Raw genomic sequence first — 19,007 nt, 5'->3', positions numbered from 1 at the left:
TGCTGACAACTTTTCTGTAAATTTGAAATTATTTCAAAATAAGTTTAAAAAAGTAATATTAAAAAAGATAGTGCGACCCACTTGGAAATTCATGTCTGAAAAACTGAAAATTGTAAATCAAACAGATTTTCACTATATACAAAATACAAAGGTGACATAGTAAAAGAAAGAAACATAACCAAGGAAATACTGACCTGAGTTCCAGGACAGGTTCTGCCACTAATGACTTTAAATAAGTCATCTAAACTCTCCAAATTGAGGGCATTTAATTAAATGGTTCCTTCCCAGCCTTAAAATTCTACAATTCTCAATTACTTCCAATGCTCACCTCCTTACCTTGCATACATTTTCAAAAAGATACATGTTTCAGAAAATTAATTTATTTTTGTTAAATTAAATTCCAAAAGACCAAAGTGTACACGGTTTCTCAATAAACTGAATAACCAATCTTATTGGAACCATTAATAAGTTGACTCAAAATCTTGTTAACTTGGCAGCAGTCACCATACTCACATAATATCCACAGCTCCTGGAGTAACAGATGATGATGTCTGCTCTTTGCTGGATGAAGAATCAGTAGTACATTCTGGTTCGGATACCGAATCACTGCTGCAGGGCTCACTATTTGGAGATGCATTTCTTTGAGAGGTAGTGTCAATTGCTATAGGTGTTAATTCACTCTCACTGAATGCATCGCTTATAAACATGCCTTCATGGATTAAATAAGCCACCTCTGTGTCCAATGAATTGTCTTTTGCAGCATTCTTCTGCTGCGAAATCTCCTCCAATTCTCTAGTCCTTTGGTTTTTGTCAAGAACTGAGAGAACAACACTGTGAATGATATTTAACGTTGCCTACAAGAAAACAGGGTACATTTTTAAAGAATTTAAAATATTTTGTACCTAAAGGTTCCAAAAGTGAACTCTGTGTATGTACTTTTCAACATCTTACAAATGAGTCAAGGTCATGCATATCAGAATTTCTTTTAATACACAGTAAAGGTGAATTGTGAAAAAGAATTGCTCAAGAGAGATGGGTTCCCTAAAGCTTAGACATAGGGCTCCATTTACAAATTAATTTTGTAAATGGAAATCTCCCTAAAATATACTGCATATTTCTCTAACTTCTTAAATAGGTTACACTAAACATAACTTGCCTGTCAGAGGATCATATTCGTTGATTGATGTGCTTTCTTTTCTATTTTTTTTAAAGGGGGGTGTTTGGAACAGAGCAACCAGTATCCAATCATCTATGCAACAAATATTCACTGGGTTTTTTTTTTAATTAATTAATTGATTTGGCTGCATTGGGTCTTCACTGCTGTGCACGGGCTTTCTCTAGTTGCGGCGAGCGGGGGCTACTCTTTGTTGTGGTGCACGGGCTTCTCGTTGCAGTGGCTTCTCTTGTTGAGGAGCACGGGCTCTAGGCGCATGGGCTTCAGTAGCTGTGGCTCGCGGGCTCTAGAGCACAGGCTCAGTAGTTGTGGAGCACGGGGTTAGTTGCTCCGCGATGTGTGGGATCTTCCCAGACCAGGGATCAAACCCATGTCCCCTACGTTGGCAGGCGGATTCTTAACCACTGCACCACCAGGGAAGTCCTGCTGTGCTTTCTTAAAAGGAAAAAACAATCCGTATTCCTTACCGTACCTACCATTAAATCCATCTCTCTCTCCTCATCTTACACCATTTTCTCACTCATTCACTGCTCTCCAGACATTCTGGTTCTCTTCCTATTCTTCTAAATTCCACTGTTCCCATCTCAGTGCCTTTGTTGTTTCCTCTGCCTGGAATGTTCTTCACCTTGATGTTTGCATACATGTTTCCTTCTCATCACTCAGGTTCCTGCACAACTGTCACTTCCTCAAGAAGCCTCCGGGACGTCCCTGGTGGTCCAGTGGTTAAGACTCCGTGCTCCCGATGCAGGGGGCACGGGTTCGATCCCTGGTAGGGGAACTAAGGTCCCTCATGCCGCACGGCAAAAAAATAAAATAAATAAATAAATAAAACTGAATCAAAAACAACAAAAAAAGAAGCCTCCTATGACTCCTTCCAGCAACCCTATCTCATTAACCAGTTTTTTTAAAATAACAGTTACCACTATCTTTTTATTTTTTTAATTCTAGGTCTCTTTCCACTACAATGTTAGCTCCATGAGATATTATATCCTACTGCCTAGAATAGTAAGTACTGGGCACATAGGAGGTACTTAATAAATACTGAAAGCTAGATGAATTAAGAGTAAATTTATGTAAGTCAATGTCTTCATGGACTACTAAGAAACAGGGGCTGCATTCCTACTTTAACATTCATGGTTGCGTTCTTGTAATTTGTTGCTCCTTTCTTAAAACTCTTGATTTCTTTTTTAGGATCTACATGGTTCTAGGCAAGCAGACTCCAACTTTAAGTCTCCAAAGATAGGATAAGGGTCTAAGCTAGTCCAATCAACTAATGGAACCACCTGAGCTTAAAGCTAAAGAAGATACACAGAAGACAGACTGAGAGAAACACAGAGAAACAAAACCAAGGCTTGATAACATCATCAACCTCTCTATCAAGCACCTAAAGGCTGACCTACCTATGGTTATTTTTCAGTTATATGAACTAATAAACCCCCTTAATTGTTTAAAACACTCTGTGTTTCCTGTTATTTGGAACTAAATGCACTCTAAGTGATACAATATTCCATACAGTATATGAGAGATTCTGAGCCTTCGAGTGTCTGTGGACACTGCATATTTTCTTTCTCCATTAATCAGTAACTTCTCTATTGTCACAAACTTGCTCCTTGCTACACTCCTCCATTGCTGCTTTTAATCCTCACTACTGTCTCGTCTTAATCTTGATGTGCTTTCTCCCCCATCTTCATTTTGCCTTTGTTCTTCCTTATCTCTTCTCTCTTGACGATTTTCTTTCTTAAAAAATTTTTTAATAAAAAATGGTCACGGTCTTTGGACATAGTCTTTTTCTCCCCAACAACTATTCTATACCTCCCCCATAGGAATACAGCTATGCAAAACTGAGTCCACCTTCCGGCTTCAGGTGTTAGTCCTACGTATCCCACACAGTATACTCCCAACCTCCTTGCCACAGGATTAGTTCATAAGTGAGAAGAAAATCCAGACCCAAAGCAAGCAGTGCACAGCATTGTCCTGACCACAGTAACCTAAATCAGCCCAGTGGATTAAAACCAAGGACTTTGATGATTGAAGAAGAAAAAATCTTGTTTTAGGAAGTAGAGTATACAAATGTGGAAGACCTAAAACTGTTATACATAGCCATTTTGCTATAATTAGGTTGGTTACTTTGAAGGTGAAGCCAACAAAGAGGAGGTAGAAGTGAATTAAAACAGAGAAACTAAGCGAGAAAACCATGACCACGTTTGGACCGCCTATCCTCGTTTTGGACTATTTTAAGTTCCCCAAGCCAATGCATTTCTTTTATTGTTTAAATTAGTTTCATTTGAATACTTTGTCCCTTTTAACTGACAACATCTTAGCTAATACAATAAACTTTCCATATACAGTGTATCAGGTGTGCTCTTAAGGGTTCTTCACTGTTTTCACCATACCTACAGTTTTAAAGATTTGCTGATTATTTTTTTCCAACACCAGAGCCATTCTTGCTTAAGGATGCCAGAAGATTTTACAATATATAGTAGATTCAACAGTAGGTACGCGATTTATTCTCTGAACTTTCATATTGCAGCAGTTTACAGTCAAGTTCATGTTCAAAGACCAGAACTGCTAAAATAAATTTTTCCAGTCTTGAGAATAATGAATGAAATAATCTGGTAACCATATTCATAAGTCTTTAAAATGATAGTCCAGAATTATTTGTCCACGTAATAAATTGAAAACTTAAGAGTTAAAAATTTCTTAAAAGAGAATGTAAGCTTGCATTTAAGGATTATTTTCTTTTTTAGCTATACAAATCATCTTACACTATGGGATATAAACAATAAACAAGAATTCTAATAAAAATACAAAATACAATTAATGCCCAGAAATAAACCCATGCACTCATGGTCAATTAATCTACAACAAAGGGCAAAATACAGCAAGAATATACAATGGAGTAAAGACAGTCTCTTCAACAAGTGGTGGTGGGAAAACTGGATAGCTACATGTAAAAGAATGAAACGAGAACACTCTCTAACACCATATAAAAAAAAAAACTTCAAAATGGATTAAAGAACTAAATGTAGGACCAGATACTGTAAAACTCCTAGAAGAAAACATAGGCAGAACAGTCTTTGACATGTTGTAAATCACAGCAATATTTTGGGGGACCTGTCTCCTAGAGTAATGGAAATAAAAACAAAAATAAACAAATGGGACCTAATTAAACTTAAAAGTTTTTGCACAGCAAAGGAAACCATAAACAAAATGAAATGACAACCTATGGACTGGGAGAAAATATTTGCAAATGATGCAACTGACAAGGGATTAATTTCCATAATATACAGACAGCTCACACAGGTCAATATCAAAAAAAAAAAAAAAACCAAACAACCCAATTAAAAAATGGGCAGAAGATCTAAATAGACATTTTCTCCAAAGAAGACATACAGATGGCCAACAGGCACCAGAAAAGATGTTCAATATCACTAATTATTAGAGAAATACAAACCAAAACCACAATGAGGTATCACTTTACACCAGTCAGGGTGGCCATCATCAAAAAGTCTACAAATAGTAAATGCTGGAGAGAGTGTGGAGAAAAAGGTACCCTCCTACACTGTTGGTGGGAATGTAAATTGGTACAGCCACTATGGAGAACAGTATGGAAGTTCCTTAAAAAACTAAAAATAGAGTTAACATATAATCCAGCAGTCTCACTCCTGGGCATATATCCAGAGAAAACTCTAATTCAAAGAGATACATGCAACCCAATGTTCATAGCAGTACTATTTACAATAGCCAAAACATGGAAGCAACCTAAACGTGCATTGACAGATGAATGGATAAAGAAAATGTGGTACATATATACAATGGAATATTACTCAGCCGTAAGAAAGAATGAAATAATGTCATTTGTAGCAACATGGATGGACCTAGAGATTATCATACTAAGTGAAGTAAGCCAGAAAGAGAAAGACAAATACCACATACCACATGATATCACTTATATGTAGAATCTAAAAAAACTGATACAAATGAACTTATTTACAAAACAGAAATAGACTCACAGACATAGAAAACAAACTTATGGTTACCAAAGGGGAAAGAGCTGAGGGGGTGGTGGTGGTGCGGCAGGCGGGGGGATAAATTAGGATTTGGGGGTTAGCAAATACAAACTACTATATATAAAATAGATAAACAGCGGTCCTACTGTATAGTACAGGGAACTATATTCAATATCCTGTAATAAACTATAATGGAAAAGAACAGGAAAAAGAATATATATATGTATAACTGAATCACTTTGCTGTATACCAGAAACTAAACAACATTGTAAATCAACTATAGTTCAATTAAAAAAAAGTAATACCTCTTTTTGTAGAAAACTTAGGAAAACCAGAAAAGAATGAATCACAAATTTAAATTATACATAACACTACCACCTAAAGATAACCACTAAAAAGACAAGCTGTCTCTTTGGTCTATGGAGATGAAGAGGTAAAAAAATCTTTCTAACACAGCTAAGAGCAGACTATATATTTAAGTAGGTCTCTGTCTTGCTTTTTAACTTAACGTTATAATGCATGCATTTTCTTCAATCATACAAAATCCTTGCCTGCATGATATTCCATGATAGTGTATATACCAGGCATAACTTATTTTACCATTCCTCTATTGTTAGACATCATGGTTTTTTCCAATTTGTAGTTATTTAAAAATTCTTCATTAAAAATGAACAGCTGTAATTAACATTATTTTTCAGCAAAATCACGCCCTCAAGGTACCACAAACTTTTTCAAAGAAAAAAGTACTATATTTAAAGATTAAACATCATTTTCAAAGATGTTTTACAACAGTATTAGTTTAAGTGGCCTAAATGTGAAAATAAGAAGCTACAATTAGGACAAATCACTGTTCCCATATTGTACATACATCAAATAATAATGTGGCTTAGTTTAACTGATATAGAACCTAAAAGATAGCTACTTAAAAATAACTGGCAAAAAGTTGGCCAGTTCTAACTATGCAATGTAGGAGTTCTATATATCCAGACCTGTGTGTGATAAGATCATGGTAGGAATATAAGAAAAAGTGAAAACAAGGCCTCGTTAATGTGCAATCCACAGATAAAGGTTTGCTATCTATCACTATCAATGGATAGGATCAACATTTTGGTAGGAGTCTGAATTAAGTATAGTGAATCACATTTTATAAAACTTTTTCCACTCTGACTGGAAAGCTTATGTATGTGACTTAGAGCATGTCAATGTCAATAAGGAAGTCATATCACAGATAAGTACCAAAGTCCCTCAGATCATTTTTAACATGAAACTCAGGAGATGCCAGGGATGTTAACTAGGACATAAATACAATATTGACACCTGATAATTCAAAGAATATCACATTTCACAAACAGTCTGTTATACTCAGTAATTCCTAATGACTGTCTTATTAAAACACAGTTATGACATGTTGGTAATCCCAACCAACATGTATTAGAGTCTGTGACATTTTTTCTTCTGAAAAATGCTGTGTGGCATGTGTTCTTTTCCTTATAATGACTGGATTAAAATTAAGTTGTTTGACCAAAGGGACAAAGTAATTAAATGCAATGCATGATACATGAATGGATTCCAGATTGAAAAATGAAAAAAAAACCCTGCAATAAAGAACATTAGTAGAGCAATTTAAATATGAACCATATGTTTAAAAATACCATTATATCAACATTAAATTCCTAGAAAAATTAAGTGGTTTGGGATAGATTTTTGAGTGTTTCACAATATTGTAATTCTAGGTAATCTACAGAGATTCAAGCATCACAAAATCACAAAAGGAAATATTACTGTATAATATTTAATGCCAAGTTAGCATATTTCTTTTAAAATAAAACATATCATCCAAAATTATAAAAAGGTACCAAAATACTCTGAAGCACTTCAAATCTAATTTAAAACCCTTTAGAAAAATTACAGAAACAAAGAAATTTTGTTTTATTCTAATTTTCATATCTAGAAAGATGACTTAACTTTAGGGATATTCTGGACAAACTGATAAACACATAAGCTTACCTTAACTCTCTGTAGGAAAATTGTAAACTTAGAGAAAATATCCTTTAGCAGATCAAACCACTGAAGAAAATTCAACATTCTCATCTGATCTGCAAGCCTAGAAAAAAAAATTCAAACAAAAATAATGACTGTCTTCAGGCCAACACATGGTGTTATCTACAAATTGGAGGAAACTACACTAAATACTAGCAACAAAAGAATAATAAAACGCAATTTAATCTAGATACCTAGCTAAAATTGTAAAATTGAGATGAACATGTCAATTACTAAGCAACTTCTCCTTGTTTAAACATCTCTAAGACTAGTCAAGTACACTGACTTATGAATCTTATCATGTAGTAATTCCATGTGAACATGCTTCGTGACCATTCGATGAAAAAGCATAGAGAAATAGACAAATTTTGGTTAAATATGGAAAAGATATATTCTGGAATAAAAATAGAAACATAACATCTCCCTTAATAAACGAGCCTCTTCAATAAGTGGTGCTGGGAAAATTGGACAGCTACATGTAAAAGAATGAAATTAGAACACTCCCTAATACCACACACAAAAATAAACTCAAAATGGATTAAAGACCTAAATGTAAGGCCAGACACTATCAAACTCTTAGAGGAAAACTTAGGAAGAACACTCTATGACATAAATAACAGCAAGATCCTTTATGACCCACCTCCTAGAGAAACGGAAATAAAAATAAATAAATGGGACCTAATGAAACTTAAAAGCTTTTGCACAGCAAAGGAAACCATAAACAAGATGAAAAGACAGCCCTCAGAATGGGAGAAAATATTTGCAAATGAAGCAACTGACGAAGTATTAATCTCCAAAATTTACAAGCAGCTCATGCAGCTCAATATCAAGAAAACCAAACAACCCAATCCAAAAATGGGCAGAAGACCTAAACAGACATTTCTCCAAAGAAGATATACAGATTGCCAACAAACACATGAAAGAATGCTCAACATCATTAATCATTAGAGAAATGCAAATCAAAACTACAATGCGATATCATTTCACACCGGTCAGAATGGCCATCATCAAAAAATCTACAAACAATAAATGCTGGAGAGGGTGTGGAGAAAAGGGAACCCCTCATACACTGTTGGTGGGAATGTAAATTGATACAGCCTCTATGGAGATTCCTTAAAAGCAGCCAGTATGGAGGTTCCTTAAAAAACTACACATAGAACTACCATACGACCCAGCAATCCCACTATTGGGCATATACCCTGAGAAAACCATAATTCAAAAACAGTCACGTACCACAATGTTCATTGCAGCTCTATTTACAATAGCCAGGACACGGAAGCAACCTAAGTGTCGATCGACAGATGAATGGATAAAGAAGATGTAGCACATGTATACAATGGAATATTACTCAGCCATAAAAAGAAACGAAATTGAGTTATTTGTAGTGAGGTGGATGGACCTAGAGTCTGTCATACAGAGTGAAGTAAGTCAGAAAGAGAAAAACAAATACCGTATGCTAACACATATATATGGAATCTAAAAAAAAAAAAAAAAATAGTCATGAAGAACCGAGGGGCAAGACGGGAATAAAGACACAGACCTACTAGAGAATGGACTTGAGGACACAGGGAGGGGGAAGGGTAAGCTGAGACAAAGTGAGAAAGTGGTAGTGTATATATGGACATATATACACTACCAAATGTAAAACAGATAGTGGGAAGCAGTCGCATAGCACAGGGAGATCAGCTCGGTGCTTTGTGACCAGCTAGAAGGGTGGGAGAGGGAGGGTGGGAGAGGGAGGGTGGGAGGGAGGGAGATGCAAGAGGGAGGAGATATGGGGATATATGTATATGTATAACTGATTTACTTTGTTATAAAGCAGAAACTAACACACCATTATAAGGCAATTATACTCCAATAAAAATGTTAAAAAAAAATAAAAATAGAAACATAACATCTCCCCTAATAAACTTAATAACCTACTTTTCTAACTACAAACTAAAAAGTACTCTTCCATATATGAAGGATCATGTGGCATGGTGGCTAAGAGCATGGGCTCTTAAGCCACAATGCCTTGGTTCAAGTTCCAGCCCTGCCACTTACTAGTTGTGTGACTCTGGACAAATGACTTAACTCCTCCATGATCTAATTTTCTCATTTTAAATGGGTAGAACCTACCTTATATGGTAGCTGTGAATATAAACTGAGTTAATACGAAGTACTCAGAACAATGCACAGTGCTATGTAAGTATTAGCCAATATTGTATTAGTTACATATATATTATATATATACTAAATATTACAATACATAATAGTACAGCCAATATTTTTATAACTGACGTCAATCAACTTTAAGATTAAAAATTAATAAAAAAAATAGAATTCCATAAAGATATTTTAGAGTACTACAATGACTTATTACTCCAAATTTTTAATTAACACTGCTACATCTAGGACTTTATTCTCAAAAGATACTCCTATACACTTGAGATATAGGATGTTCTCTAAGTTGAGAAAATTCCCTAGGGAAGAAAAATATTAAAAATAACTGACTCTCCATGTATATAGGGCTTTTAGCAAAGGTCCAGTAACTTAATTTTTCCAACTACTAGTGATCCCTGCATTATTAGGATTGCTTCAACTAATTCTGAAACTGAGCTTTCACTAGGTAATAGTGTGGAAATTAAAACTCCACAATCCTCATTCTATGAGTCTGACCCAGAGAAGTTTTACGGTTGTCCATATTACTATTCATATCTTAGACCAGTTAATAAAGTTTAGATACCTATATGAACAAGAAATTCATAGTCATAAAATATTTATCACTGTTCTCCTTAAAATAAGAATAGTTATTTCAAGGGGAAAACAAAAAATTATAGACATGGGCAATTCAAAATCATGTACTCAAACTTCTCAATGCTAACTGGGTTTTAATTATATAGCTAAATAATTTAAATTTAACACCGCTATTCCTCTTCAATTTCCACCCTCCATATGACGTTGTATCCTCTCCACCCTCTCTCTGCCCTGGGAGGCTGACCTGCTGGGCTTGGCCAGTGAGGAGCCCTTACAAAAGACTGAAAGGAGGAAAGGTGCTAATAGTCCGTCTCCATCCCTGCGGGGTTACCTCAGGATGACTGCCTCCCTCCACTGAAGATCACTTCAACTACTAAAAGACTTTTTTTTTTCAGCTACTTCCATCTTCTTCTCCTGAATTCCATTAACTGCTCTCTTTCTTTGTCCCTTAAAGGTACTGCACTATCACTTGTGATTTTCCTACACTCTACCCACACCTTAGCAAATAATTCCTGAACTAAATCCTCCTTAGATTATTCTAATGCGTTATCTTTTCCCTGACTGGTAACCCCAACTTAATATTTATACTTACTTCAAAACAACATCTGTGTCTATGTCTTCTATTTGTGAAACTTTATTAATCACACACTGCAAAATTTAAGAAAAAAAATTTGATTAATGTCTTTAGAACTTTAAGTACTACATGTTCATTTGTATATTAATAAGGGCTTCAATGACTATAATTATTTGACCAAACTTCTCCTGTCTCTTACACCTCAAGGTGTTTAAAAAACTGCAGCATTACCTTTACCCTATTAAATAATTATTCCAGGGTATGCTTGAACTGTATTAATCACAATTTCCTACTATTTAAAACTGTTCACACACAAATACACACACAACACACACAAACACACATGCACACACACAAAACCCCCATAGAACTATAATACTTAGGACATGGTATAAGCCCCATACTAAAATTCCAAAAGAAATTCATTTTGGAGGTCACACTTCCTTGCAACACGTGCAACAGTTTAAGGTTTTAAAAAATAAATGCTCAGACTTTAGAAGTCTAGGAATTAAAACAGAGCAGTTTTAAAAAACTGTTTAAAAGTATAATATACATACAGAAAACTGTACAAATTATGTTTATAGCTCAATATTTTTTTTACAAATGGAGTGCACCTATTTAACCAGAACTCAGATTATGAAATTGAATATTACCAGTAAGCCCCTCCTGCTCCCCTCCTGGTCACTACTTCCTCCCAAAAGACATTACTATCCTGATTTCTAACACCACCGATTAATTTTGTCCATGTTTGAATTTTACGTAAGTGGAATCATACAGTGTGTACTCTTCCGTGTCTGGCTTCTTTGGCTCCACCTTATGTATGTGAATATCCATGTTGTTCCATGTAGCTTATTCATTCTCATTGCTGTATAGTATTCAATGATGTAAATATGCTACAATTCTATTTATCTTTTTTACTGATGATAATTGAGTTTTTCTGGTTTTTTATTACAAATATGCTGCCATGGAATGCATGTGCTGTCTTTGGTGAGCCTAGGTATGAATTTCTGTTGGGTAAATTACCTAGAAGTAGAATTGCTAAGCTATAATATACATGTATATTTAGTGCTAGTTATCAACAAGTTTTGGAAGTGGCAGTGATAATTTTAAAATATGGTGTTTTAGTCAATGTTTGAAAGAGGTAAAAGATGGGGCGATTGTAACATTTTTCTTGATTGTTTTATTTAAACATTAAAAACTAAGAAATGTACATTCAACCTAATGACGATGATCAATTAAGCCTAAGAAATTCATTCAAAATTGTTCTTTTTCACATACAGAAAAACTAAAGTTCAGAGAATGAGATTTATCTGAATAGAAAAAGTCAAAACAAAAATCAGGGAAGTGTATACATATAGCTGATTCACTTTGTTGTACAGAGGAAACTAACACAAGATTGTAAAGCAATTGTACTCCAATAAAGATGTAAAAAAAAAAAAAACTGCTTATGGAAAAAAATTGTATCTCATGAAATATAGCGGCAACTTGAATTTCACATCTTTAAAACTGAAATAACCTTAAAATATATATCTACTTTCTAATGAGTAGATGACAAACACTGAAACTTTGATAGCATTGTAGATAGTAAGCTTTTTCTTTTAATTTCTAAAAGTAATGCGGATGTAAAATGTCTGACAATTCCACTTTATCACTTTATGCCAATTGTGCTGTAATAAATACCAATTAGCTTGGGAAAAAAATCAGGGAAGACTAAAAAAAAAACAAATAGATTTTAGTTTACAATTATAATTTCTTAGAGATCAGAGTAAGAAGAAACGCTGGTGAAAGTATATACTATTGGTAAAATGTTTTTAGAATAAAAGCAATTCAGCTCTATGTATCAAACAATTTAAAAATACATTTCACTCTCTGACCAATAATTCCACTTCAGGAATCAGTTATAAGAAAAATAGTCTTAAATATGAGAAACCAAACAAACAAGACTTTATACCAAAGCATACCAAAGATGTTTGTCACAGTGCTCTTTATAGTACCGAAATGAAAATGACCTAAATATTTAACACAGAGGAAAGCTTAAACAGGTTTAACTAACATAATGTTGATGGAATTTTATACAACCACTAAAAGTGATATTTCTGAAGGCTTATGAGCAAATGCTTATGTTATGGTTCAAACGGAAATATATAATACAATTCAAAATTATATATACAGTATGAGAGCACCAATGATAAACACCAGTAACAACTTATGCTTAGAAATATTCTTTTTTTTTTTTTTTTCGGTACAGGGCCCTCTCACTGCTGTGGCCTCTCCCGCTGCAGAGCACAGGCTCCGGACGCACAGGCCCAGCAGCCATGGCTCACGGGCCCAGCTGCTCCACGGCATGTGGGATCCTCCCGGACAGGGGCACGAACCTACGTCCCCTGCATCGGCAGGTGGACTCCCAACCACTGCACCACCAGGGAAGCCCTAGAAATATTCTTAAAGTGATAATCTTTTTGACTGGTAGGGCTATGTTTTTCTTTCTTCTATTTTTCTATACTAAAAATTTTTTAATAAATGAGAAAATATTACTGTGATACTGCATGTATTATTACAGGATCATGTAAAAATAAACTTCACAAAAGATTCTAGATGAAAATATATCAAATAAAAAAGTATAATTACCTGTTTAATGATATTCTTTGCTGTAATAATCATTTCTTCACTATATATTTCTAAAAAATTAAGTTTTCTTTGTTTTAAAAGTCCAAATACAAGAGATACTAGTCTTTCCTGTTAAAATAAAAGAAGGGTATACAATGTCAAAATTCAAATACAAAATAATCTCACTTAGAGGTAGGAATAATCAACGTCAAGGGTTTTATTGTTTGACCCTCAAATCTCTATCCTCCTTTTGGTATTTTCTAAAAGCCTTAAAAACCCCTTTCCATAGCATCTTGTCATCAGATTTTTGGAGTCATTATTCTAAAACAGGTAAATCCTATCCTACTATAGTGGATCAAATGAAGCTGGTTTGGGGACAAAACAATATGAGTATATTTTGGTCTAGTTTCAGTAAGTAGCTAGAAAGTATTCTTCTGAAACCCTGATGACCAATAAATACTCTATGAGCCCGGTGCTTTCTAATTAGTGGTCTAGAAGACTGGAATGATGACCTGGATTATTTGTGGAGCATTAACTGCTAACATTTACAAAAATCTCTTTAACTACTTAGGCTGCTATCAGGGCTTTTTGGATTCTTTACAAGTTCTTGGCAATAATCAGCATTGAGAAGTTACTAGATAAGTTACCAAATATGATATATTTGTACATGCATATGCATAAAACATGTTCATAATAGGTGCTCAGTGAATGTGAATGACTGATAAGTTACCATATAATAATGATCACTTTTTATAAAAGACACACTCCAATACATGCATATACATGGATATAAGTTAATTCATCCTATATCTACATCCTATATCTATATTTGGAACTTGGGTAGTAAGCCATATAAAGACTTCATTTTAACTCCCATTTCTAATTAAGCTATAAAATTATTTATTCTCTAATTTCACAGGATAATAAACAATTGTGTGCTTCCTAAAGTCACATACTTAGTGAAAGATTTCATAGGTCTCACAGGCTTGATATTGAAGATAATTTTGCTCACTATAACCTGAGGAGAATGTGTTCTAAACTAAGGCTGTTAGGAAATAACACTAAGCAATGACATCAATTTCATTCTACAGTTCAAAAGACATACCTCTTCTAAAATTTGACAGTCATCTTCCAATGGTCTATTTAAGTCACTGTGAGAATAAGTAGAAAACTCTGCAATCATCATTTTATCTATCAGTTTTTCTAATTCACAAAGCTGTGATCCCAAATGCCTACAAAGGAAGAGGGAAATGTTACCTCATTTATTAAAAACCCAGATTTACTCCACGATCAAGGGAACCCGCCAGCAAAACTTTTCTAGCTGACAGTGCAACAAGGTGATGTTTTAGTAAAATACAGTCTTTTAACTTAACAAAAATAACTGCGACAGTTTCACATCATCTCCCAAATTCTATTTTTCTCTGTATATCTTAACCTCCAAACAGTTAAATATACTATAGGAAACTTGGTTCTAGAAAACTTCATGACTGCTTTTTAGTCTGCTTTTCACAGACAAAATATTCAGATATTCTAAGTCCTTTCCTCATTAACCACTTACTGAATATAACTGTCAGTAGCTCCCCAGCCATTCACGTATGCAATAAATACAAGCGCTTACTATGCACCAGGCCCTGTTCTGGGTACCTATAAATATTTGAAGGACTATAGGCGAGACTGACTCAGCTCAACCTCTGTCAGAATCAGTTTGAGTTACTGTGCAATATCCCTCAGGCCATTAAAGTCATTAGAACACATGAGTGAAGATCTAAAGTCACTGAGCTATAATCTATCCATGGAGCTTCTTCTCATGAAGTATGATGTTCCTTTTTAGTCCACCTCTTCAGTACCTGCAGATCCTGGCTAGGGTTAAAGTGAGCAGGACTCTAATTTTGGCAGAGTTGTGGGGGTGGTGAGGGCATGTATTACTAAAGAGATTTGGAACCTTTTCCCTAGAAAAAGTAAGTACTGTCCAAGTGACAAGAGTGGTTCCAGGTAGTTAATCCCTGCTCTGAAGGGCACTAAGGATGAATACCGTCATATCCAAAGGGATTTTTGCCAAACAATCTAATAGTTTCATAAAAACAATGGGTTGAAGAAACCTAGGTAATCTAGTTGGTCCAAGGCATTTCAAAAATTAAGTGAAATTTATCTTAAATGTAAACATTTATAATTAATTATAAAAACATTTTAAAAGTTTATGCTACGTTTACTTGAAAAACAAGCCCTTAATGTTAGCAACTGTCTTTACTATGACCAGATATAGCACATTAAAAAAAATTAAAGCATGTGACCTTTTAGACAGATCCGTTGTTCTTCTTTTATGAACAACAACAATATGGTAAGTAGTGCAGTGATACTTTTAGAAAAAATTTGATAAGTGAAATAACATAAATTTGCTTTTTGCAATATGAAAATTATATTTCTCACAGCTAATTAGAAGTCTGATAAGGTTCTCATAAATGGTGACAACATCTCACAATAAACTAATTTATAACATATCCACTCTTACAAACTAAAACACTGCCATAAAAGGAATTTGGCAGTGTCTTGCAAAATTACATAGGCAATTAGCCTTTGACCCAGGAATCTGACTTCTCAGAATCCATCTCAAAGATACACTGGTAAATGACAAAAGAACATACATTCACTGCAGCACTGTTGGTAATTGCAAAGGAATGGAAACAACCCAAATGCTAACCAACAGAAGGCTAGTTAAATATATCATAATAGACCCTATACACTTTTAAAAGAATCGAGGAATACCAATTAATATACTGTATACTGCTACAGAGCAGTTTCTCAACTACTGCCCCCCTAAAAAGTCTTTTCAGACATTTTTATTCCTAATCACTCTCCATGAAGTTTTAATATCACAGATATACTGTAAATCCGTTTATGTACTGTGGTCTTTGGAGGGCCACAAACCATTGTAAAATCCAAGAGTTTTTTTCACCCTTCAAGAACAAACTTTTCCCCCCTTTGGGTGATATCCCCCATTGAGAATGCATACTGTAGCATGATCTACAGGGTATATACTGTAAGATAAAAACCCCACGGTGGAGAAAAGTATGTACAGTATGCTAATGCTTATCTAAGATGAGGGACAGAGAGACGGATAAATAAACATAAACTAAAACTTTTTAAAATGACTTGTAGGAGTAGGTACAGAGGAAGAAAACCAAGATAGAAGTTAAATTTCTCTGAATATTTTTTGTTTTATAGATTTGACTTTGGAACTATGTAACTACTTAACATAGTTGTAAAACAATATTACATTTAAAAACAGCAATCCTTGAATATCAAAAGCAAATGAACTTAACTATGTATCAAAGTACAGGCAAATCTACACAAAGAGGAATTATTTCAAGTGACTTTAAAACACAGTAATTTATCCATTCATACCACAAGGGATATACCTTAAGAAAAAGAGGGAAAATTATTTTCTAGCTCTGCCCACTAAAAAGGCCTAGAGATCATGACCAATCCAGTAGCAAGGAACACCTCTGATGCCTAGATTGTAATTTCTAAATACCATTTCCTACTAAAAGAAACTAGGGCTCCTTAGAGAAATTGCAGTTTACAAATATGGAGCAGAAAATGTATAATATGAATATCCTGTCATAACATGAAAAAAACCATTAATGACTACTCATAGAATCAAAAGAACTTGAGGAAGTTCCTACAAAAGATAGGACAATATGAACATCGATTAAAAAAAAACTTAATACTTCAAATATATATAAATCCATGTGCTTATAAAACATTTGGAAGATGCTACATTTTTCAATTCATTATTTTAAAAACTGCTAAATAAAGGAAAAGAACCTAGACTTTATCTTGCCTATCCTTGTAAGAACTGTCCTTCAGAATTACCAAGTAATTGTTATGGAGAAATATGGCTTTATAGAAATATTCCATTAACAAATGAATAAGGAAGTTTAGAATTAGAATATCATGATTTGCAACCCATAATGAGATGATAAATCTAGGCAATGATCACCAAATGGCTGCTAATTTCATGAAAAAAGAGACAACCAGATATATGCCTCTTAGCTGAAATACACCTATTAGGTACTCTTACCAAAAAGAAAAACTTAAATCTGATCAAGGCTTTAAATCTAACTACCAGTTTATAGAAAATACAAGTAAAAGGAAAACACACTAAACATGGGGATGCAGTTGGCAAAATCCAGACTGTGAGAAGCACTACAAAGACAACTCAATTTCTTCAATAAATATTTTGAAAGGGAGAAAATGAGAAGAATGGAGAACTATATATCAAAAGACATTTGAAATATATCAACCAATTGTAATATACAGTTGTTATTATTTGGATCCTGTTTCAACAAATACACTGTGAAAAGAATTTTGAGAGAAATAGGAAAATCTGAACACTGACTAGCTATTTGAAACTATGAATGATATTTGAGTTATGTTTTTAAAGATCCTTATCTTTCAGAGATACATAATGAAATACTTATGGATGAAATGAAATCATGTTTTGGATTTGTTTCAAAATAATCCAGGAGTAGGGGGAGGCATATAGAGAAAACCAAGTTGGCTATGAGTTGATAACTCACAGGTGATATGCAATTTATCCAGCTTCATATAACTCTCTTCATATAATTTCCTCTATTTTTGTGTATGTTTCAGTTTTCAGTAAGTTTTAAAAAGCAGTAATAGGGTAGGATATGAATCCACACATAAATTTAACATTGCTTTGTTCTCAGTTAATTGATTTTTATAAAGATCAAAAATTCCTTTTAAATGCAGACTAGAGGTTAACACCCAAGTATGTGTTGCCTTCAGGTACAAATAGTCTTCAGCAAATCCCAACAAAGAATTATGGTAGGAAGTCCATAGGACTGTATCTACTGATGTTTGGGCATCAAAGTAATAAAACTCTATCATTTCAGCCTAATAACTTAAATGTGAGGTTCTATTTAACTTCAGATATTGTCAAAAATAACTGAGTAGCTTCATTTTTACGCATCTTAAGTAATTTTAAAGTCTGACAAATATAATAAAGAAGAGCAGATATGAATCTCAATACTAACATCAAATAGCATTTATTATGTACTCACAGGTATATGATAACATATATAAAAAGATTTGTCTAAGCAAATCCCTAAATAAAATTTCTAGAATTATAGTGTTTTATAGGATTCACCTATTCATCCTTGCTCTGTTTTTAAAATATTTTAGACTACTTTAACAATAGATGCAATTATACTGGCCTGTATATTATTATTAACCTCACCAAAAATATTTAATAGATAAATCTGCTAACAGTTCATTTTAAAAGTATGTATCCTAATAATCACATATAATACTTTACAGTGGTGAAAGAAATCTGCTGAAATGACAGACAAGTAACTAAAAATCACTTTCTGAAAAAGTACATAGGCTCATATATCCAGCTAAACAAATTGGAGCAATTCTAATACTTTCTACTTTAATATGCCTCAATTTGTACATGAATTCAGAACTTCTACTAAGCTGTGGGTTCACTACAATGACCTTTGTATTGCTTTTATCACAGAAACTTACATATCAATAAACCCTACAGTAATACTAGTTTCATCAAATAGCAGAAAATCTGTTGTTTTGGCTTCACCTCAGAGCACACAATGTGGATGTTTTCATATCATAATGTTTTCAAGATCTAAATTATGGGAGATTATATAGGAGTAAAGAAGATGTTAAATACCTTTTACTACTTCCAATAATAAAAATCCCTTAAGTGGAATCCCAAGGAGTCCTCTGATCAATGAAATCATAATAAGCTGGAACCTATAATTAACTCTGAATGTTTTCCACCTTTTCTTTCAAGAAGAAGAAGAAGAAGAGGGAGGAGGGGGGGGGG

At 34.0% G+C, this 19,007-nt stretch overlaps 1 protein-coding gene across 6 annotated transcripts in view; it reads right to left on the bottom strand.

Annotated features, from left to right (window-relative positions):
• The window catches only part of VPS54 (VPS54 subunit of GARP complex), a 111,048-nt gene that overhangs the window by 46,632 nt on the left and 45,409 nt on the right, over nt 1-19,007 (bottom strand). For all 6 annotated transcript variants that reach the window (XR_003794842.1, XR_003794843.1, XM_029231503.1 and 3 more), the window contains 5 exons: nt 14,247-14,373; nt 13,163-13,270; nt 10,553-10,608; nt 7,192-7,288; nt 514-854 (listed from right to left, as the gene is read on the bottom strand). Coding sequence is in view for 4 of the 6 variants with exons in the window: in XM_029231503.1 (XP_029087336.1) it covers nt 514-854; nt 7,192-7,288; nt 10,553-10,608; nt 13,163-13,270; nt 14,247-14,373 (729 nt within the window). In the remaining 2 variants the exon portion in view is untranslated. The remainder of the gene's footprint in view (nt 1-513; nt 855-7,191; nt 7,289-10,552; nt 10,609-13,162; nt 13,271-14,246; nt 14,374-19,007) is intronic.

The sequence above is a fragment of the Monodon monoceros genome, unplaced genomic scaffold, assembly GCF_005190385.1.
Source record: "Monodon monoceros isolate NGI ecotype Baffin Bay Population unplaced genomic scaffold, NGI_Narwhal_1 Super_Scaffold_19, whole genome shotgun sequence".
NCBI lineage: Eukaryota > Metazoa > Chordata > Mammalia > Artiodactyla > Monodontidae > Monodon > Monodon monoceros.
The sequence above is the reverse complement of the archived record's forward strand: the minus strand, read 5'-3'. Positions and strand labels throughout refer to the sequence as shown.